This window comes from Oculina patagonica, chromosome 10, assembly GCF_052425735.1.
Source record: "Oculina patagonica isolate OP01 chromosome 10, crgOcupat, whole genome shotgun sequence".
Lineage (NCBI taxonomy): Eukaryota > Metazoa > Cnidaria > Anthozoa > Scleractinia > Oculinidae > Oculina > Oculina patagonica.
In genome coordinates, this window is record NC_135767.1 from 3085393 (window position 1) to 3107787 (window position 22395).

Consider the following 22395-nt stretch of genomic DNA (forward strand, 5'->3'; position numbering starts at 1 on the left):
TTTGTTCTATTCTTAGGCATATCGATACGGAAAACGTTCGGTTTCCTGGGAGGGAAATAAGCATCGAAAATCAATCAGAAACCTACATATTCTCTCGTTACATGTATTTTCAGTGAGGCTGTAGTGAATTATGTCTGGTTTCAAGTAACTATGGCTAGAAACGATCGCGTCGAAATAGGAATAATCGCTAGATCGCTTGCTTTTTGAAATGAAAAATCGATCCAATTGTCTGATTCTTCCAAAATATTATCGATACCATTCGTAACTAAGGAACATTTTTACTTTTTAAATATGTAGCTCAAATTTTCTCTGAACTTCCAAAATATTACTATCGTTCGCAACCGACGAACTTTTTTCACTAAAACATTCACTATTAGATCTATTACTTTTCAAAAATGTAGCTCAAATTGTCTCTTTTTCTTCTAAAATATTGTCATTCGTAACTGGCGAACATTTTTACCGAATATTTTATCTATTAGTTCTTTACCTTTCAAATATCTAACTCCAATTGTATGATTCTTCCAAAATATTATCCATCATTCATAACTGACGGCCATTTTTAACAAAAAGATAATCTATTGGTTCTTTTACTTTTCAAACATGATGCTCCAATTGTATATGATTTCCAAATATTATTGCTATTGTTCGCAGCTGACGAACTTTTTTCACTAAAAAATTCACTATTAGATTTATTACTTTTCAAAAATGAAGCTCCAATTGTCTCTTCTCCTTCAAAAATATGATTGTCATTCGTAACTGACGAAAATTTTTAGCGAATATTTTTTTATTAGTTCTTTATGTTTTTAATATATAGGTCCAATTGTCTGATTCTTTTTAAAATATTATTGCTTTCGTTTGAAACTAACGAACATTTCTACCAAAAATATTCATTATTTGACTTTTTTACCTTTTTATCTTTTACTAAAATATTATTGCTGTCGTTTACAGCTGACAAACATCAGTAAAAGTATTTACGGTAGCCATAGGATATATAGTGATATTTTTTTAGGTATTCCTTGAAAACCAGACATTAATTTTTAGAGCCTCACTGAATGTATCTGAGCTTTCGTCAAAGCCAGTTTCTGAATGCTACACAGGACAAAGCGCAAATGTTTTTGAAGAAAGTTGTTTTGTTTTTTGTTTTAAAAAAAAATCAAACTATTAAATGCGTTTTATTTTTATGAAATTACTTTCACAAAAACTGCGCCATAGATTTATTTCAATTTTGCTATGATATTTATGCTTCGTCTTGCTTGTTCTTTGTAGCAAACCGAAGCGAATGGTCTTGACATTGCTCGATTTAATTTCTTGAAGGTAGCACGGCAAGCCATAAACAATTCTTTTTAATTGCTGACAATTATTCGGATTTTTAGTTTTTCAACTCGGCTAAAATGTGACTAAAGCTTGTATCAAAATTTACCAAACACTAGATCGAAACTTTCTTGGTAGCTTTGTTTTATTTATATCGGACTGATCCAGTTTATGGCTTGCGTTTGCTATCTTCTTGAAATATAGTGCATGATGATATCACGTTAAATGGTAATGCCTTGAACGACGGCCAGCTAGAAATCTATTTACGGATTCGAGACGAACAGGTTAAAATTAAGACAAATGCAAAGTTTCTGCACACTTGTTTGAACATTGATGAGGTAGGACATTTTGAAATCGCAGTAGTTAAGAGGGTTTGTATAGTTGGGTCTCAAGTTATCCGGTTATATAAACTTTCTTAACTATTTCGATTTAAAAATGTGTTTACCCTCTCAATGTTGTGCAGAAACGTTGCAGTTGTACAAATTTTAACCTGCTCTTCTCATTTTGTAAATGGATTTCTAGCTGCTCGTCGTTTAAGTGCAAGCTATTTAACAAGACATCATCATGGAATACACCATCTTGTACACAAACGACTGTATGTTCGACGAAGAAATCGTACGTTTGGAATCAAAACTTTTTTCCGAGAGCTAGTGTATAAGATGGTGTATATTGTAATTTTTTGGCGGGAAAAATTCAAGGGGATACCCTCTTAAAATTTTTGTCAGAAAAGTTGTCAGGGGAAACGCTGTGCAAATTTTTCCAAATTTTCCCGCCAAAAGTCTTAGTATATATAGGAGGAATTTTTTCTTCACACCTTTGTAATTAATTGAATTTTAATAAACTAATTAAATAATGCTTTGTGATTTTGTTTTATTATTGAATTAAAGTCATTGAATATCAATAAAAGACACAAAAGAAGACTTTAAAACATGTTTGATTATTATCACTTTTATTGTGTGGATCAAATAATACTTTATTTACCGTACAAATTATAATATAAACGATATTGAAATATTACACATCAAAATGTTTTTTTTTTTTAAAAAAAAAAAAAAAACGGCGCATGCGTATTTTAGGCGCCTTTTAGGTTTTATGGCTGGAAAAATAACATGTATTTACTGACAGTGATTCAGAGGAGGATTTTTTTAAAGAAAACGGCGCATGCGTATTTTGAGCGCCCGTATTTTTTCTAAGTTTTTTGGCGGGAAAATTTAAAATTTTGACATAGGTTTCCTTGTAAGGAAATTTTCGCAGTCAAGACAATGATTACAAAACTTTATTTGGGAAAAAATGACTATGTAAAACACTGAAGCAAATGTAAAAAAGATTAAAAAAAACATTTGTAAGAAATTCCGAAATTTCAAATTCTTCTTTGTCGAAAAAATTGAAATAAGAAAAAGCAACTCGAAAAAAATTTGGCAGCAATTCGTTTTATAATTTCCTGAAAATAATTTTGACAAACAGACAATTGCAATTGAGAAAAACTTGCAGCAAATTGTGCATTCTAAACACGAAGGCTCACTATGAATATTTGCTTCTCAACGAAAATCAAAGACTTACGAAGCTCACGATGCGAGAATTTGGTGAATCATGCGATAGAATCGTACGTGACCCTTGAAACAGTAGTCTTGCATTACACTAGCGACTGTCAACAATATGTTAATAAAGTTTGCACGGAAATTATTCCAATTCAAGTTCTTAAAGTTGTTGTATTTTCTAAACTGTTAATTTAGAAAATCAAGCATACGAAGCAACTTTTGGTGCTCTGCTGTCTTGCTGTTTGCCTGAACAAGCCAACAGAGAATCAAATGAAACTTAGCGTACTTGATTTACTAAATAATAGTTGAATTTTCAATAAATATTGCAATACAGTGTATTTAAATTTCCCGCACAAAGCCTTATTAACATATTATCAACAACCGATAGTGTAACACAACACCACTGTTGCTCAAGAGTCACGTACGCCTCAGTCACACAATCCACCAAGCTCTCGTATCGTGAGCAAAGAAAAAGGAAAATATTGGATTAAAATTTGTACAGCGAAACTGATGAAACATTCCCTTACAAAACTAAACTGCAAATCATTTGGTGTTGGCCCCAGTCCCTTTCATAGTGTGCCTTCGTGGTTCCTGTTCAATTGAAATTTGAAAGAAAATTCTGCCGATCCTATTAAACGTTTTATCAACGAAAGGGAAACATCCAATCTTAGGTTCCGTCTTACTTTTTTCCCTTATGTAGTATTGTCTCCAATGCCTTGTCTTCAGTGTCTTGCTAGTGTCTTGTGTCTTGACTTTATTCTTTTCTTATCTTGATCGTGATGTCTGAAATCCTGAAAGAAATAAAAGAACGGTTGATTAATTATACTGAAATCGTTTCCTTGTGTGAATAACGTCAAGCAAAGATCCTGGGGGAACAGCTCTTCAGTTGTGTTTCTCTTAGCATCCACGAAGCTTACGTGCATTGATTTGCTCAAATGTAAATTAAAAAGTTAGAATTCTAGTATACGTTCTAGGAAAAATAAAATATATAATATCAATCCCAATCTCTATCGACATTATTTTGGTACAAATCATAAGGATCTGAATCTTGTTGTTTTTTTAATTTGTTACGTACTTTTTTTGCAAAGACTAAAGACTAACCTTTAGAATCGGCAGAATTTTCCAATTGAAAAATAAAATCACGAAGGCGCACTATGATATCATTTGTCAGTTGTCAGTAGAGATGTTGAGATCAAAACATGATTGGTAAGTTAAAATTTCACATCATTTGTCAGTTGTCAGTAAGGACGTTGAGATCAAAACATGATTGGTCAGTTAAAATTTCAAAATTATTAGTCAGTTGTCATTATGGATGTTGAGATCAAAACATGATTGGTCAGTTAAAATTTCAAATCATTTGTCAGTTATCAGTAAGAATGTTGAGGTCAAAACATGATTGGTCAGTTAAAATTTCAAATCATTGGTCAGTTATCAGTAAGAATGTTGAGATCAAAACATGATTGGTCAGTTAAAATTTCAAAACATTTGTCTGTTGACAGTAAGGACGTTGAGATCAAAACATGATTGGTCAGTTAAAATTTCAAATCATCTGTCAGTTATCAGTAAGGATGTTGAGATCAAAACATGACTGGTCAGTTAAAATTTCAAATCATTTGTCAGTTATCAGTAAGGATGTTGAGATCAAAACATGATTGGTCAGTTAAAATTTCAAATCATCTGTCAGTCAGTCAGTAAGGACGTTGAGGTCAAAACATGATTGGTCAAATTTCAAATCATTTGTCAGTTGTCAGTAAGGATGTTGAGGTCAAAACATGATTGGTCAGTTAAAATTTCAAATCATCTGTCAGTCAGTCAGTAAGGACGTTGAGGTCAAAACATGATTGGTCAAATTTCAAATCATTTGTCAGTTGTCAGTAAGGATGTTGAGGTCAAAACATGATTGGTCAGTTAAAATTTCAGATCATCTGTCAGTCAGTCAGTAAGGACGTTGAGGTCAAAACATGATTGGTCAAATTTCAAATCATTTGTCAGTTGTCAGTAAGGATGTTGAGGTCAAAACATGATTGGTCAGTTAAAATTTCAAATCATCTGTCAGTCAGTCAGTCAGTAAGGACGTTGAGGTCAAAACATGATTGGTCAAATTTCAAATCATTTGTCAGTTGTCAGTAAGGATGTTGAGGTCAAAACATGATTGGTCAGTTAAAATTTCAGATCATCTGTCAGTCAGTCAGTAAGGACGTTGAGGTCAAAACATGATTGGTCAAATTTCAAATCATTTGTCAGTTGTCAGTAAGGATGTTGAGGTCAAAACATGATTGGTCAGTTAAAATTTCAAATCATCTGTCAGTCAGTCAGTAAGGACGTTGAGGTCAAAACATGATTGGTCAAATTTCAAATCATTTGTCAGTTGTCAGTAAGGATGTTGAGGTCAAAACATGATTGGTCAGTTAAAATTTCAGATCATCTGTCAGTCAGTCAGTAAGGACGTTGAGGTCAAAACATGATTGGTCAAATTTCAAATCATTTGTCAGTTGTCAGTAAGGATGTTGAGGTCAAAACATGATTGGTCAGTTAAAATTTCAAATCATCTGTCAGTCAGTCAGTCAGTAAGGACGTTGAGGTCAAAACATGATTGGTCAAATTTCAAATCATTTGTCAGTTGTCAGTAAGGATGTTGAGGTCAAAACATGATTGGTCAGTTAAAATTTCAGATCATCTGTCAGTCAGTCAGTAAGGACGTTGAGGTCAAAACATGATTGGTCAAATTTCAAATCATTTGTCAGTTGTCAGTAAGGATGTTGAGGTCAAAACATGATTGGTCAGTTAAAATTTCAAATCATCTGTCAGTCAGTCAGTAAGGACGTTGAGGTCAAAACATGATTGGTCAAATTTCAAATCATTTGTCAGTTGTCAGTAAGGATGTTGAGGTCAAAACATGATTGGTCAGTTAAAATTTCAGATCATCTGTCAGTCAGTCAGTAAGGACGTTGAGGTCAAAACATGATTGGTCAAATTTCAAATCATTTGTCAGTTGTCAGTAAGGATGTTGAGGTCAAAACATGATTGGTCAGTTAAAATTTCAAATCATCTGTCAGTCAGTCAGTAAGGACGTTGAGGTCAAAACATGATTGGTCAAATTTCAAATCATTTGTCAGTTGTCAGTAAGGATGTTGAGGTCAAAACATGATTGGTCAGTTAAAATTTCAAATCATCTGTCAGTCAGTCAGTAAGGACGTTGAGGTCAAAACATGATTGGTCAAATTTCAAATCATTTGTCAGTTGTCAGTAAGGATGTTGAGGTCAAAACATGATTGGTCAGTTAAAATTTCAAATCATCTGTCAGTCAGTCAGTAAGGACGTTGAGGTCAAAACATGATTGGTCAAATTTCAAATCATTTGTCAGTTGTCAGTAAGGATGTTGAGGTCAAAACATGATTGGTCAAATTTCAAATCATTTGTCAGTTGTCAGTAAGGATGTTGAGGTCAAAACATGATTGGTCAAATTTCAAATCATTTGTCAGTTGCCAGTAAGGATGTGGACGTCAAAATATGAATGGTCAGTTTAAATTTTTAAGTCATTTGACGGTTGTCTGTAAAGAAGTTGAGATCAAAATATTTGTCAGTTAAAATTTCAAATCAACTGTCAGTTGACAATAAGATGAATGTTGAGATCAAAACATGATTGGTCAGTTAAAATTAAAACATGATTTGTCAATTATAATTTGAAATTTGGAGAAATCTGTCCGTTTTTTGTAAAAATTTTAAGATGATTGAAGCATGATTTGTCTGTTAAAATTTTGAGTCAACTGACAGTTTTCAGAATTATAAGGTGTTGAGGTCAAAGCATGGTTTGTCAGTTACAATTTCAAGTCATCTTTTGGTTTTCAGTAATGATTGTGTGATCGAAATCGATTGAAACACTGATGGTTCGTCAGGTCTGTCAGTGAAAGTGAAAAATATATGCCAATTCTAAAATCCTAATAAATATCAACTACAGAGATCTTGAACTGAGTGTCAAAATCTTGTTTCTCCTTTCCACAACAATACATTGATATGCAGACAGCTGATGAGAATAAAGAAGCTGGTCAAAGAGCGGGTCATTATTAATGTCTCGACCAAACAACAAATTCTCAAAAATGACATCGAAAAAAATATGGCGATGAGTGGAAAGATTTCAAGTTTTGAACTTCGGAACTTAAAGACCAAACGTTCAACAGTTTTTGGTGTTCTGGGTAAAAAGTAAAATTGGCTAGGTTTAGAGCATTAGTCCTGCATCTGAATACAAAATAGAGAAGAGGCAAATTTACGTTAAAGTACCCGAAGAAGTTTCCGACTCTTATTGTCCAATCAGAAAAGAACGAGCGTTTCTAAATAACCTAGACGACGAGCAAGGCATGCGTGGCATGTACATGTAGCTAAGCAACAATCCTGCCGAAAACTGCAAGCTTCGTAATTTCTCTGGACGAAATGTTTTGACCAATAGTGTAAATGAGCTGTTCCCCAAACTAAATATACAGGTATACTTGCAAACTCTATTACGAATATAATATAGAGAGAAACACTGACTGACCTGCCATTGATAAACTTGACTTGACCCAATGATCTTTAAGTCTTCCAGTGTCGTGACTTCATAGGCTCCTTGTTTGCCTGATAAGAAATACGAAGACATTGGGATAAGTTTCTTTCAATTTGCCACACATTACGTCTGCTAGAAGATTTTGAAATAATAATGTAATGTGCTTAATGTGCTTTCTGTACAAAGAAATCTATCAACAAGAAAAAGGTATTTTGAAATAAAAGTGATCGTTTGAAAAGTTGTTAGTTCACGCAGCTTTCTTGATCATGATTTCCCCTTCGATAAAACTAGTGCGATCTTGTATATTCTTACCAAATATATTAGTAGCTGTTTTATAGAGGTACACTTGCCTGAGATACTACAAAAAATATTAACTGACCTGTCAAAGCTGTATTTGTACTTCGGTGTTCCCGCTGATGTCGTCACTTTATATTCCTTTGCCTGATGAGAAATAAAGATATTTTGATGAGCGACGTACGATTTGTTACTGTAGTTATTTAACAAGGAACTAAAAGTCTGCATAAATGTATTGAAGATAGATAAAATTTCCGGGGCGAAAAAGGAAAATCTAAAAATAAACCTGTCTGTCAAAACGCTGCATCACGAATATGTATCAGTTGCTCTGACTCCGAATTATCATCTCCCGATTTACGATCGTAAATTCAACTTTATGAAAACGTCAATATAATTAGTGATTAGTGATACAACAGTGTAGTGTAGTGCACTATAGTAAGCATTAAATTACGATCTACTAAATTCCAGACAATATAATTATGTCAAAGCACATTGCCATTATGGTTTTTATTAAAAACACTCGTTGCAAGAAAAAGGAAAATCTAAAAATAGAATATGTAACACACAGGGAGCCCAAACGCTGTATTAGCTATTCATAATCTTAAAATAAAAATGTCCTTATTTACCTGCGTTCCTGTGTTTTTTACCGGTTTTGGGGGCGATTTGAATCAGAGCGAAAGCGGTTTACGTTGCGAGTTTTAAACGGTAATCGATCTGTCGCAATGTTAATACGACGCGCCTCAAGTTTCAATTTTTATTAACTCAAGTTACTATTAAACACCATTAACTATTAACTCTCCTCGCGGGGAGTTTTGTGCTTCAATTTAATAACAGTTAAAGTAAAACTTGAGACATAATTGAGGCGCGTCGTATTGACATTGCGACAGATCGATTACCGTTTAAAACTCGCAACATAAACCACCTTCGCTCTGATTCAAATCGCCCCCAAAAGCGGTTAAAAAAAAAAACACACAGGAACGCAGGTAAATAAGGACATTTTTATTTTAAGATTATGAATAACTAATACAGCGTTTGGGTTCCCTGTGTGTAACAGTTGCTTTCTCCGAATTATCATCTCCCGATTTACGATCGTAAATTCAACTTTATGAAAACGTCAACTTTGATTAGTGATACAACAGTGTTAAAAATACATTTGCACTATAGTAAGCATTAATTACGATCTACTAAATTCCAGACAATATAATTATGTCAAAGCACATTGCCATTATGGTTTTTATTAAAAACACTCGTTGCAAGAAAGAGTCGCATTAATTAGTTGACAAAGTTCTGAACGGAAACGTTCCCGTTCGTTTATACAAGATTTCCGCTGCCCTAGCGTTAAATAAGTCGAGCTGTACTACAAGAAATATTGACTTATTTTAACCAAATAAATATTTAAGGCGTTTACTCAAAAGCACAAAGTTTCCATTACATACCATGGTTATTTCAAGGATCCTTCACATCTTCAAACTGCACGCGTTTTTTTTGGCTCTCAGGATCCACATGTGGCCGAATTTCACTCCAGAAGGTTTCACCAACAGAAATTTCCGTTTGGGACATGTTAAGCAACGATTCCTCAAATGTAGAAACGTTATTAGGCGAAGTTTGAAGCAAGAAGGTCAAGAAGCCGAACTTGCAAACTCCTCGTGCGCGCAAAGGTGGTGAAGAACATGAATAGTCAATGAGGGTAAAAATATTTGCAATGCAAATTCAAGTTAAATTTTGTGAGATGATAAAGGAGATTGGGACCAACGAGCTATCAATCAGTAGTTTCAAAAGTCTATGCAGTGTATCCTATTTTCGTATGTTACAAATAGCGATCAGTCGAAATATCATCATAAAGGAATATCAAAAAGAGGATTCCTTGCCTTGGAGGTGGGTAAAATGGTATGTTAACGTAGGTCATTTTCTATCATTTGATATTTTTTCCTTTGCACGGAAAGGCATGGTGAGCTAGGGAAGGGTACTAATTGAAAAATGAAGTTATTAATGGGGGCTGAACATTGGAGATGGGGCTTTTAAGTTAGTAAACCGCGTGGAGGAACGAATGAACGATGCAACGAAATAACATATGTAAAACAAGAAAAGAAAGTTGCGTATAATAAAATAGCCTAAAGTCCACATGTGATGTTTTAAGTTCTCTTTTTATTACGTTAATAATTTTATTTCATTTTAAAATTTATTTACGTTTGCGATGAAGTACAACATTATCTTATTTTTAATTACGGCTTATGTTGGCTTAGGTACCCTTACTAGAAAACAGGACGAAACTTAACAGGTAATAGAATACTGAAGGTAACGTATTGACAAGAATATCTACACTCATTGGCTTTCAGAGAGTAATTGCTTATAAGATTCGTAAGTTTCAATTTGGACCTTAATAAAAACGGGAAATTGCCTAATATTAATTTGTTTTACAAAGCGGTAGACGAAAGGAATTTGCGTACCTTGTGTTGAAGCATGCAATGAATTGTGCTGTTTTACACCAAACGTCGTAATTGGAATTGTTCACTATCCTAATCACACGTTTTTGCGAAATTTTAATTTAATTAGTATTATTGCTTTATCCCCAGATTAAGAAACAACTTTTTGCAAAGTTAAAAAAAATTATCTGGAGCGTTTTCAGAGACACCTTAAATTTTCAAAAAATTAAGATGGCTCTGAAACCGCTCCAGAGAATTGTTTTTTGGACTTTGCAAAAAGTTGTATCTTAACATGCTGATCATTATTCAATAATAAAAAATGGGGGTCACCGGACTCGTTTTGGAGTTATAAGCACTTAAAGCTAAAATTAAGGGTGTTTTCAACAGGTTATACAGTTGCTATGGTTACCAGTGAGGGCAAGAAAATAACCACAATTTGTTTATCAATGATAGGTTATTTGTTTGATATAATTTTTGTAGTGGTAACTAATAAATGTTTGTAGCAGTGCCCCATCAAAGTATATAAGATCTGGAAAAAACTGTGGAAACTGTTTTGAGCGTCCATAAATTACAATAGTTTAACCTATAACATTATTACTTCTGAACTGAACTGAACTGAACTGAAGTTCCAGGGCCGCAGGAAGGGGGCGCGATGGGTGCATCCTCACCCACCCACGGTCTACAAAGGTCCGCCTAATCGGGGAGTGAGGGTTAAAATGACTCTCAGAGTGTAGGAAATGTGAGACTTAAACAACTTGAGACGAGACGCTCACGCCTCTGGCCCTCGCACCCACCCATGCCAGATCCTGCTTACGGCCCTGCGAACTGAACTGAATTACTTAAATTACAACAATTAAATTAACCTATAACATCATTACTTCTGAACTAGATGGATTGATAGCAAGTTCTAGTCCCTACGTTTCAGTGTTGTTTGTTTGTTTTGGTTTTGTTTTTGTTTCACTTTTGAGTCAGGCAGCTATCGTCGTTTCAATCTACGCAGCATTTAAAAAGTGATTCCAATAAAATATGTTAAACGAAATAAACGCACAAGGAAAAAGAAAACGTGACACAAAGTCAACACCACTTGCAATCGAGGCACATGGTCCTTTCTTCTTAATTTCTATTGGATCCTGCTCTTTTGACCTGTCAATCATCTCAATGTCATTCTTGTTATTTGACATCAAAGGGATTCCGCTGTTACGGGCTATCACGGGCTCGCTGCTGCTTAAAAGCTTCTCCAAATTGAGCAGACTTCGTTTCTTTACGAACTTCCCTTGATAGGCGTCTTCCTTGTTGTGTGATTTCTGCAAAACAAAAGACATTTACGTTAACAAGAAAATTGGAGCTACCAGGAGCCATATTTGATCCCGTCGACGGTAATGGCTCCTGGAGCTAAGAGTGATTCAACACTTTATATTTTAAAAAGAATTCGTCTTTAATTGACGAAACATCAAGATACCAAAAAACACAGGGCAGAGCCCCGTTAATAGAAACACGTGGGGCCAACAAATTCCGGTTGTATTAAAGGAGTGGGCACTTCTTTTTACGACGAACTTTCCCGTGTGAAGTGTGGTCGCCCGCGTATACGTAGGGAAGCCTGGGGCGAACTATGGACTTAGTTCTGGTCCAAATTAAACCCCTTCAACACGTTGGACTGGACTCTGGACTCTGAATAAGGAGGTCCGACAGTCGATCTTTGACCTTAAATCTGCCCCCGTGTCGTTTACCTGGGAAGAACAAATAAACTGGGAGCGCATTTAGTCTTTGCGCAGTTCCTCCGCTGGGTGGGGGTGGGGAGGCGCTCGATATGTCGCTTCAAATTCGCGTATTCGCGCCGCACGCTATAAAAAGAAAAAGACTGCCCGCACTCTAGGTATTTTGTTAATTTTCATCCAGAAATTTGTCTAAATAGGTAAACTGCCACCTGCTTTGGATGGGCATGCTATCCATGAGGGAGTTGCAAACTACTTCTAATCGCTTCTTACTACCAAAAGAAGAAAAAAAAACAGCAAGAAACAAAAAGCGGAGTTTGGCACGGCGACCGATAAGCTAACTAGTCCTAGAATTTACCCACCCCTCCCCCTACTTTATCTGGCTACGTACCTCTGTCATGCCTTGCTCGAGATCTACAGACTTCTCTGCAGTTCTATCCTTGAAAGTTTGCTTTTTGGGACGCAATATGTACACGAGGATACACTCCACCAACACAAGAAAAACAAACAGGAATGACACGATCAGATACCAGTCGATAGCCTTGGCATAACTCACGCGTGGAAGAGCAGTATTAACAGAGCCCAGAAGAAACATTATAGTGAGAAGAGTCGTGATACCCAGTCCTACTCGGCCACCCATGTCGTCTTGATCCAACCAGAACACGATCCAGCTGATTGTGACTATAAGGGTGTCTGGGACATAAACTTGATTGATGTAATAACCGATGCGTCGTTTAAAGCTGAAGGTGATAGTGAGCTGTGAGTAGTTTCCTGCGGAATGAATTCGGCAGTTTGTTTAATTTCCAGATTCTAAACCAATGTGCTCTTTGTAGCCGAATGAAACAATATCCACCATGCCAGAAAGCAAGCTACGCCCTGAGACATTCAAAATTAAACAAACTGAATTCAGATCATGCTTGGAATTTGTACCAGGTGGCCGTTAGCTGCAAAAAGCCGTAGTAAAAAAAGTTTTATTTCGGAGGATTTCGTTAACAATAAGGTGGAAGCATGAGCAAAAAAGTGCGAACATTTCTCAAAAATAAACGAATTTCTTTACTTTTTGAATGTTTCGCACCTGAACAAAATTGTTTTGACAAATGGTGCCGACAAGTCCGAAAATTTCCCGTTTTCAAACGTACATTTTTTTGTAGCTGAGTTCTAACACCAGTAAAGCACCTAGCTTTAAAAAGCGAAAATCATAACCTTATCTTTGAAGTATATTTTTTCAACTTTTTGTCGTTTGACTGCAACCAACTTAACCATAGCAACCTTGAGCTCATACAATGTATCACGTTTAAAATCGCATATATTTTTTCTTTTTCTTTTCTTTTTTTCAAAAAGTTATTTATTGAATCAAAAATGCAGGACTAGTCCCTCAGCGAAACAGTCACTTACCCCCTCTGTTAATTGGAACAATTACATTTGGCCGAGCTGGGCCTGGGACTAATAAATTATAATACCAGAGAATGAATTGTAAGTTTTCAACAGCGAGCGGCGTGGTGTAGTGGTTAAGGTGATTGACTTCAAAGCGGGAGGTCGCAGGTTCGAGGCATGGTGGGAACATAAAAAAAAAAAAAAGAAAAAAGAACATACGGGAATAAGGGGAGTCTGAGTGATAGGAACTTGGGGGGCGAAACTAGGGGATGAGAAAGAGACCGGCGGATTACGGGGGAGATGGAAAAATGGGGAGAATAAGGGGAAGGGGGAATTCAGGGAAGGGGGTGATAAGCACATAGGAACTTAGGGGGGTTTAACTAAAAGGGGAATGTGAGACAAACTCGGATAGACAAGGGATCAATTAAAAGGGATGAACAAAGGGGAGTTTGAGGGGGAAGCAAAAGGGGAGAAAAGGGGGGGACGTCGGTGGGCGTCAGGGGTGGTGTCAGTCGCAATATGACGAAATAACGAAAGAATTTGACATAGTTAAGACGACTGTTACAGTAGGTGATAATCTCGTGTTTTTTTTTTCTCAAAAAAAAAAAAAAGAAATCTAGTGGACAGTACACACCATATAATCTTGTTGAATGACTTTATTTCTTCCACCGCATATTTGTCAAATAAATGTAGAGTTGGTCAAAGAATTTGACAATTTTTAAAAGTTGAAAACTTTGAAAATAAAAAACTTTGAAAACTTTGAAAATTCCAGAAAAGCTGATTCGGGGAATTTTGGTATTAAAATTCTGCGTTTTCAAGTAATTTTGATACGCGCAAAACAGATCATGTCATCAGACAGAACGTAGACGAAAGTATAACTATTTCTTGCATGAAATAACGCCCGTTTACCTTAATACCTATGAAAAGGCAAGAAACAAGAAAAACTGGCTTTCCATTACTCCTTCGGTGTTCTGTGATTTCCTACACGCGCGCTGGTTTTCTCGCATGTGTGTGTTGGATTTTGAGCCCAGTTTCCCGCAGCTTTTACATGTCATTTATAGTAAGTCTTACATGACGTGACTGACCTGTTACATAAGACATAACTTCTGAACGCAGCTGAACGTCCTTCACGTCAAACTGAGCAATGCTTTTCTTCTCAACTAATATAGTGTCTCTCTTCCACTTATATATGACATCCTTCATGCTGTGACCATCTAAAACAAAATAAATTTTACTGCTGTTTAATGACACTCTGCTTGCTCTTAGACTCTTTTTGAAAGAAGAGCCATATCCTTATCATTCAAACATTAGAGTTGTACCTTCAGTTAGGGAGTACCTCCAAAAGTTGAAAATGACTGCGTGGTTCTATCACGATCGAAGACTCATATGGTTTGCTAGAGATCCCCCCCCCCCCCCCCTCAGCGCCCAAAAATTCGAGGTGAGTAAGGCCCGGGCCAAACGTCGAACTTCACGTGAGTCGAACCTAATGCAAATTACCAAAAACAACAGGTTTTGCTCATTTGCGTTAGGTTCGACTCATGTAAGGTTCGACGTTTGGCCCGGGCCTAAGTTTCGACCGACGAGGACAGCCAATGAGGAAATAAAATCACGGTACCTTAAGAATAAATCTTCTTTTGTATATAACTGCATAGTTTAAGAAAAAAATGCAGTAGTTTATTTTAACTATTATCCTGTTTACCAATAATGATTTTGTTATACATAAACAACTAAAAACTAGCGATATAAACAGACGTTTCGGTTTTCTTCACAATGCTTATGTGTTTTTTAAAGACTAAAAAGTCTCCGAGTCCAATAAGGTCAATAAGATGTTACGCCAAAATTACATAATTAAGGATGCGAGGTTAAATTATCGAAATAGTTTTACACGAATAATAGATCAGTACTTACAGCTTCCCAGTGTCAAAAAACAATGCTGTGTGTCCATTGGAAAATTCTCTAAGACCATGTCACAAGACGCCACAATTTTTACGCTGCAAACGATGGAAAAAACATACACAAACGTTTACTATTGTTATCCAGAAAATAGAAACGGAAAGTATGTAGGACTACAGCAAGTCATTACAGTATTTGTAACTTTTCCTATAATAAGCTCGTATTGTAACCCCAACTTGCCTGGCCTTGGTTGTTATATCGTTATGTTTAGAGAATTTTATTACGTAGTATTCTTGTATGCATGCAGCAAAAAGAAGTAGAAACCCAAAGATTTTTTGGAACAGAAATTTACATCTGATGCACGTGCAAAGAGCGTGATACACGCGAGACGGGGCGAATACGCGAGAGTAACAAGAGACAAGCGAGACGAACACGAAATACGTGGCCAGATAAAAAATTTATATTTTCTTTGCCAACATGCATCTGGCGTCTTAAAAGTTTGCTTTTTTCATCTTCCAAGTTTTATTAGTTAACTTTTAACGTACCCCTTCGAGTAGAAAATTGAACCATCCGGGTAAACAAAGAAGGCGCTTTCCACTTCCGAGTCCTTTTGTCTGAGGTTCGACTGTCTAGCGTTACTTATGTAAGTGTCTGGAGTCCACGCATGCTCAATAGTCGACCCCTTCAGTTGGATGGTCTCTTGGGATTTATTCGCTAATCGTTTGTCAGTCCAGTAGTGACGAAAATAACCAAATATGGCGTACTCCTATCACAAAAAAAGAAAGGAAAGATTCTAACTGCTAGTAAAAATAGACTGGTTAACAACCAGTCTATTTCTAACCGTTGAAAGTAGAAATTTTAAAAAGTTTGGTGCTATGGTTTTTACAGCGGTCAAACGCATAAACGACTCCTGGTTTTCGCCTTCTCGAATTTTCTAGAGTTTGAAGCGGAAATGTGCAAGACTTTTTTTTTCTTAAAAAAAGTTAGTAGGTGGATAACAATTATTAAATTTCCCATGGATCAGCGACGTAAAAATCTTACTTTTTAGTGACTGTCTTAATTTTTGACTTGAAAGTGCAGGATTCGAAAATTTGAAACGTTTATAAGTGGCAGTTTTTGGCGGGAATTGCGCTTGCGCAGTGCGTTTGACCGCTGTGATAGTGTAATTAGGCTCACACAGCGTACGAGGGATCATGAATAAAAACAGATCGATTCTGTGAAACTTTGAATTGATTATTTGATTGTGTGATATTTCAAACAACCGCTTTTGCTTATTCTACCTTAGATAATCAAGCAAGAAGCCATAAAACTGTGAAGAAAAAATAACCGCGCTAAAATGGGGCCGAGGGGTGAGTTGGCATATGGTTACATGGTTATATGATTTTCCTACCATGTTCGCTTCAGCAATATTCGCGAACGATTCAACATACAAGTCGACTTCCATCAGCACTGGTCCAACTGAAAGGAAAGGTCGATAAATAAGAAAGATAAGATAATGTTTTTGACTGAATTTGAAGATTTGAGGATGTAATAGCTCTGCTAAGGGGAAAGAAAGACAGGAGTTAATTTAGTAAAGGGAAAATAAAAGAGGGAAGGAATAGGGTTATGAGTAAACCACAATTTAAAGCCATATACTGTTCAACAGTGGTCTATTAGCTTAAGGGGAGACTATTCTCCGACTATTTCTTTGAGGTTTCATGTAAACTAATGCTGTGTTTACACTTGAGCGTTTTACCGAGGTATTGGAGTTTACTTACCTAGGTAAATATATTTAGTTCGATTAACCCTGTGATCAGGTATGGTTTAGGTCGGTAACCAAGGTCGAGATGACAGATATATCCGCTTGCGGTCGCATAGTATTTCACATTCCCTGGTGTCCAGATTGCGTCAGTGTCATTTGATTGCGTTTTCATAGCCTGCGAGCAGGCTCACTTTGGGGCAAACACGAGAGCTACGGGGCAAACACGAGAGCTACACGGGAGCGGCGAAGCCGCGACTCCCCGCCTTCTCCCCGCCTTATCGCTACGTGCTCGCCACTCGCGCGTGCCCCAAGGTATTTTCGCGCGTGCCCCAAGGTGAGCCTGCTCGCAGGCTAGCGTTTTCACGACGTCGTTTCCACGTTTCTATTTGATCTACCTATCAATCTGGTGTTCTTCTTTGCCAAATCCGGACCAACCACTCGGACAGAGTAATCGCACGTTTCTCTAGATATTCTGATTTTTTCTTTCCACCAATCTTCAACGAAATTTCTTTGTAAAAGGGATTTAAACCTGAATTGGTTTCTCGGCAATGATCTCGCACATTCAGCGCGCATTGTCTTTTGAAGCAAAATCAATTGCTCTCGCCTCGACTTCTTGAAGTACAGCTGTACTGCAAAAGTAAGAGCCGCTGAAATATTGTGACCTGAGTTCGCAGCTCAAAAATATTAAAATAAAACGCGAGGACTACAAGAGCCACAGCTTTTCTTTTTCTTTGGCCGCCAATTTGATTTGATCGTTATCGTTATTGATGACAGAATTACCTTGGTTTATATTTAAGCCAGTATAAACACTGTACAAATGTACCAAGGTTTAGTCAGTAAACGTTAACCGCGGTAAATGCTCAAGTGTAAACAGCATAAAAATGCCGTGATGGATGTGTAAGAGAATGAACTATAAACCTTTTAAGATGTTGATGAAGGAGGAGCGAGATGGGGAAATATTAAGAAGAAAATTTAGTAAAGTAAGATTTAGTAAAGATTTCAAATTTGGTCGTTTAAGTAAAAATATCTTTGCCACAAGTGTACAAGAAGTAAACATAATATTATATTTGCTCTGATTCTCTTTAGTCTTAAAGCCACTGAAAATAGTGAGTTATACAATAGCTACAATAGCTACTGGCAATGCAGATAAAACACCTGATTCAGATTTTATTTTCAAAGACTGTTAAATTATTGGTCTTTTGATGTCAGAGCTTATTGAGCTCATTGAGTATTTTCTAAGATACGCACCTCCTTGGTTTGGTCTGACATCTTTGTCATAATCTGAAAACAGCAGCTCCAGAAGAGTCTTGTTTCGTGCTGCTTCTGTTGAGCTAACGAAAAAAACGTAAGTTATTGCAGCTAGAGTCACATGGTACAAAATAACACCTTGCTAAAGGCCAGCTATGCATTGGGGCACCCAAAACAGTACCAGAGTGTAGTTTGACCTCCACCATGACGGATTTTGTACCATGTGACCGGAAGCTGCAGAGGGCCCTATGGGCCGAGAAGAAGTAACCAGAGGAAAATGTTATAAAAACTCTCTAAAATGTTAAAAACTGTTTGTTTGCATGAAAAACATCAGAAAACTACCTGATTATAGAGCATGCAGAAGTGAATGTTTTGTCAAAATTATAGCTCCGTAGGCTTTATCACAACCGAGATTTTACAAAAATAATTTTAAGAAAATTACATTATTTAGCATGTAGCCGCCATGTTTGTGCCCCTCCTTGGGGCACAAATATGGTGGTCATAGAATTGTAAAATCAGTATTTAAAAGTAGATTCTACCCTGAATATTATCGCTTTTACTTAAAATCATTTTGAATCTCACCTCTTAATTATTTATCGCATATGAAAATTGAAAAATGCGATAAAAATGTCCGTTTTTGAGACAGTAAAGAAACACGTTCATCCGGGACATAACAAATTGTAAAATGATTAATCTCCTAAACGAAGCACTGAATCGTTATCAAAATTTGCATAGGGTTTTATTTTCTTTACGTGTAAAAAAAGTGTAAAGAACAGCTTTGTAGGATTAACATTTTAGATTTTAGAATTTGACGGCGTTAGATGAAAACCAACATCAAAAAGTTAAATCATAGTTAATAGAGGGAAATCGTTAGGAAGCCCGGCAAACATCAAAGGAGAAAAAAAAGAGCCAATTTTTTTGGCCCTTTTTTTTTCTTACTTTATATATTTGAAAAAATAACTTTTTTTTTTTTTTTTTGAAAGGAAAACCCAAAAAAAAGAAAAAAAAAAAAAAAAAAAAACAAAAATCCCCGGTTAAATGCTATTTCAAGGGACATCTTGAAAGCAGTTGAGATAAATATAATATTACCCTAACAACAACAAAGAGATCTCAGGATTAATAGTAGGTATTTTGGTGCTTGAGAATTACGGCACAAGGCCATCCGCATAGTTAATAATAACAAGGTTTAAACTTAAGGTTGAATATAGATAGAACAAGTTTAATTTGGTATAGTTCATAATTAATTGATGTCACTGTTTTTCTTTCAAACTTTTATTTATTACGCTTTGTATACAACGGTCAATGCAAAGATGTTTAAAACATTGTTTGAATTTAAACTTAAAACACTATTTGAAGTTTATGGACACTTGTAAATTCAAGCTCTTGGCTTTCAGTAGGGTTTTCCATTTTCCTTACTTGGTTTAACATATTTATCTCCAAATTTCCAATTAATTTTAGTTTGAAGTTGCTTTGGAAAAAATGCAAAATAACTGAAGGTAATTTCGTTTAAAATTTGCAATATGATTGGATAGCTGTTAACAATAAAACCACTTCCTCCAAAACATAGTTCTCAAATTCCTAACTAGCATGCATTGCAGCTGTTTCCTTTCCGAGAGCACAGAAGGCGAAAAGAGAAAGACTGTTATACAGGCTATTTCCTGACTTCCGTGACTGACATGCGCCACCACAAAATATCAATGAACAGTAAAAAGCCTTCTTGGGGTGAATGAAATGCACTTTGACATTTAATTAGAATTTATGCATGATAGATGATGTCTGCGTGTTTGTCGAAGTGTCCCGCGGTGTTTATGTAAAAATAATCTTCAAGTTATTATGCTTGGTGTAAGTCTCGTTCATAATTTATTGCAGTGAAGCCAATTTTTTCATCTTCTAGCATCAACAAACAAGAAAATCCTTCGAGAGCTAGAAAAAATGATTTTCCTCTTTTAACAAAATTTCTTGGGTCAAGACAATTTTATTTTCATTTTCTCTAAATGTGACAAATTTCTTAGGAAACTAGAATTTATAAAGCAAATAAATTTTAATTTTCACAGATGAAAATTATGACCGTTAATTCTGCAAAGGTTTAGCAACCTTACTGCTAATTTTAATTGCGTTTTCCAAAGCATCAGTAAAGCTGGATTAAAAATAAAAAGAATATTAAATACTGTGAATTTCTGCATACTCATGTGTAAAATTTCGAAATATAGTGTGGGTCATACTTGCGTATAGCTTTAAGTCTCTGAAATGAAAACGTTCTACAATGTTTCAGTGTGAATTATGCATGTCAAAAAATTAAAATACTAACTAAGCTAATGTTAAAATGCCATGGCTGTAGGTTAGATTGGTCGTGTCTAGAAGATTTAGAAGTTTAATATAATTTAACTTTAAGGAATTTTCTTTTCTATTTTCATCTTTCGTAATGACAAGTTTGAATTTCACCTACCCACAGCGAAGAACGAGTGTAACGACTGCTGTAATTGTCAACAACCTTGAAGAATTTGCGTACAATTCACGAAGGGACGACATATTGCTTCAGTCCAACTGTGACTTCTTTGTTGACTAAACACCAGATAGTGGAAGCGACTCATACACACTCAGGCCGCAACTAAATAGCACTTGGCCTGTTCAGGAGGTCTAAAAAATAACAAAAGGAAAATGTCCTGATGTCGCTTTTTTTGAAGTACCTATTTCAGCAACGACATAAATATTGTTTAAGTAACTGCAGTGTATACTCATTTCAATAGCGAAGACGCTTTATGCCAACTGTGCAAGTAGCTAAACGTATCTTTTTTTTTTCTGAAGGGTAGTGACTTAAAATGGAACTTTTTGTATTGAATAATATTTACTACCTTCCGGATGAGCCTTCAGGTAGGGCACTCAGCACTGTTAGAACTCTATGACTGCTGTGAATAAGTGAAGATAATTGCAATTCAAATTTATAACCGTTTCGACTTGCCGAAGACGATAGAGGCCGTCACTTCATGCTAGCTTTGGGGAACACACCTTGGTAAAGATCGCACGCAGCGACACTTTATCCGAGCTCTTCAGTTTGATGGTAAAAGCATTCACTGCCAACTAATTAGGCAATGCCCACGCGCTTTACGGTAATTTAAATAACGATGAAATTAAGACGCATTTGCCGCAGAATGCTGTTAAGCCCCTGACTGAGAGAAAATTAAAAACATCAACCCTTCCTCATTTATAATTTCAATGCCCTTTATACAGACTTTGCTTGCGAAGCACGCCCACCGCCTTTTTGTCCTCTTTTAAATCTATTTACACCGTCTTATTCATCTTTTCTATGACACTTAAAAGTTTTGATGTAGAAAAGTTAAATTACCACGATAGCTCTTTCTAGCCCAGTTAGTCTTGGAAGAGTATACCAGCAAGCCGGAGTGAATATTATTTGAAGGTTAGCTATTGCTGAACAGCTCTTTCCTCTTGAAGATTTGAAGATTTGAGTATTGGTGATAAATCAAAATTGATTGCATTTTACCATCGGGCAACTTTTTAAAGACCAGAGGGATGTTTAAATTCATTGGACGGACTATTTTTAAAGGCTTAAGGCATAGTGTCAACCCTAAAGCTAAATCAATCGGAATGAACACAGCCATTTATTAGTACATTGACATTTTGCGGGTCTAGTGTATGAATCATTTATAATCGGAAGATGAAGGGTGTCGTTATATAAAAGAGTCTCGTCTGGTTGCATATTTCAACTTTATGCAATATCGAACACTTATTTCATGGGCGTGTGTTGGACACGAGATGGCAGATAGGCCAAAAAGCGCGTTATTTTTTAATAAAAAAACAACCAAAAATTATTGAGAAAAAAATGGCTGGCGTGTTCACTGGCCATATTTGTCTGGCATGAAATATCGATTGAAATCCGATGGTCGCTAAGCCGAACAAATCTAAAAAAAATTCACATCCGATGCTCAAGGATTTAATAATCTTAGTTATCTACTTTCCGTCGATGGCGTTTTTCGGAATATGCATGGCGAATGATAAAAGTGCCGTAAGTGTGAAATGTGAAATGTTTTTTTGCAAAGAAAGCAAACATGCTTAATTAATGGTTAAAATCAATGAATTGTAATTAAGGAAAATTGACATCTATACAAACACAATTAAGTAACGGTAAAAAGGTTAGCAGATTGCAATCAAGGGTATTATATCGGTCGAGCAATTTAAAATTTTCACCGTTTTAAATTACGATCATTACCCTTCAATTGCAAAACACGAAGTTCTGTTACGAATTGATAATTATAACATCAATGAAAAATCGGGATTTGAGCTTCTTCGTTGATTCTTTTTTCTCCCT

The 22395-nt window shown here is 35.9% G+C and overlaps 1 protein-coding gene across 1 annotated transcript; it reads right to left on the minus strand.

Moving 5' to 3' along the window:
• Nucleotides 1-10752: 10752 nt before the first annotated feature.
• On the minus strand, nt 10753-21520 carry LOC144628001 (gamma-aminobutyric acid receptor subunit beta-2-like). The gene is made up of 9 exons (XM_078486040.1): nt 21415-21520; nt 20518-20708; nt 18072-18154; nt 16473-16540; nt 15628-15848; nt 15098-15180; nt 14275-14403; nt 12207-12586; nt 10753-11407 (listed from the first exon to the last, which is right to left on the minus strand). Exons 2-9 carry the CDS (start codon nt 20598-20600, stop codon nt 11096-11098), a joined length of 1359 nt encoding a protein of 452 aa, XP_078342166.1. The 5' UTR covers nt 20601-20708; nt 21415-21520; the 3' UTR covers nt 10753-11095.
• Nucleotides 21521-22395: the final 875 nt, after the last annotated feature.

Excerpts from the sequence above, each read along its gene's own strand:
- LOC144628001 (XM_078486040.1), bottom strand. The coding sequence starts at position 20,600 with ATGTCGTCCCTTCGTGAATTGTACGCAAATTCTTCAAGGTTGTTGACA. Across the intron at positions 15,849-16,472 it reads ATATTGCTGAAGCGAACATG|GAGTACGCCATATTTGGTTA; the intron begins GTAGGAAAATCA and ends TTTTTGTGATAG. Across the intron at positions 15,181-15,627 it reads TCAATTTTCTACTCGAAGGG|CGTAAAAATTGTGGCGTCTT; the intron begins GTACGTTAAAAG and ends CATCGTTTGCAG.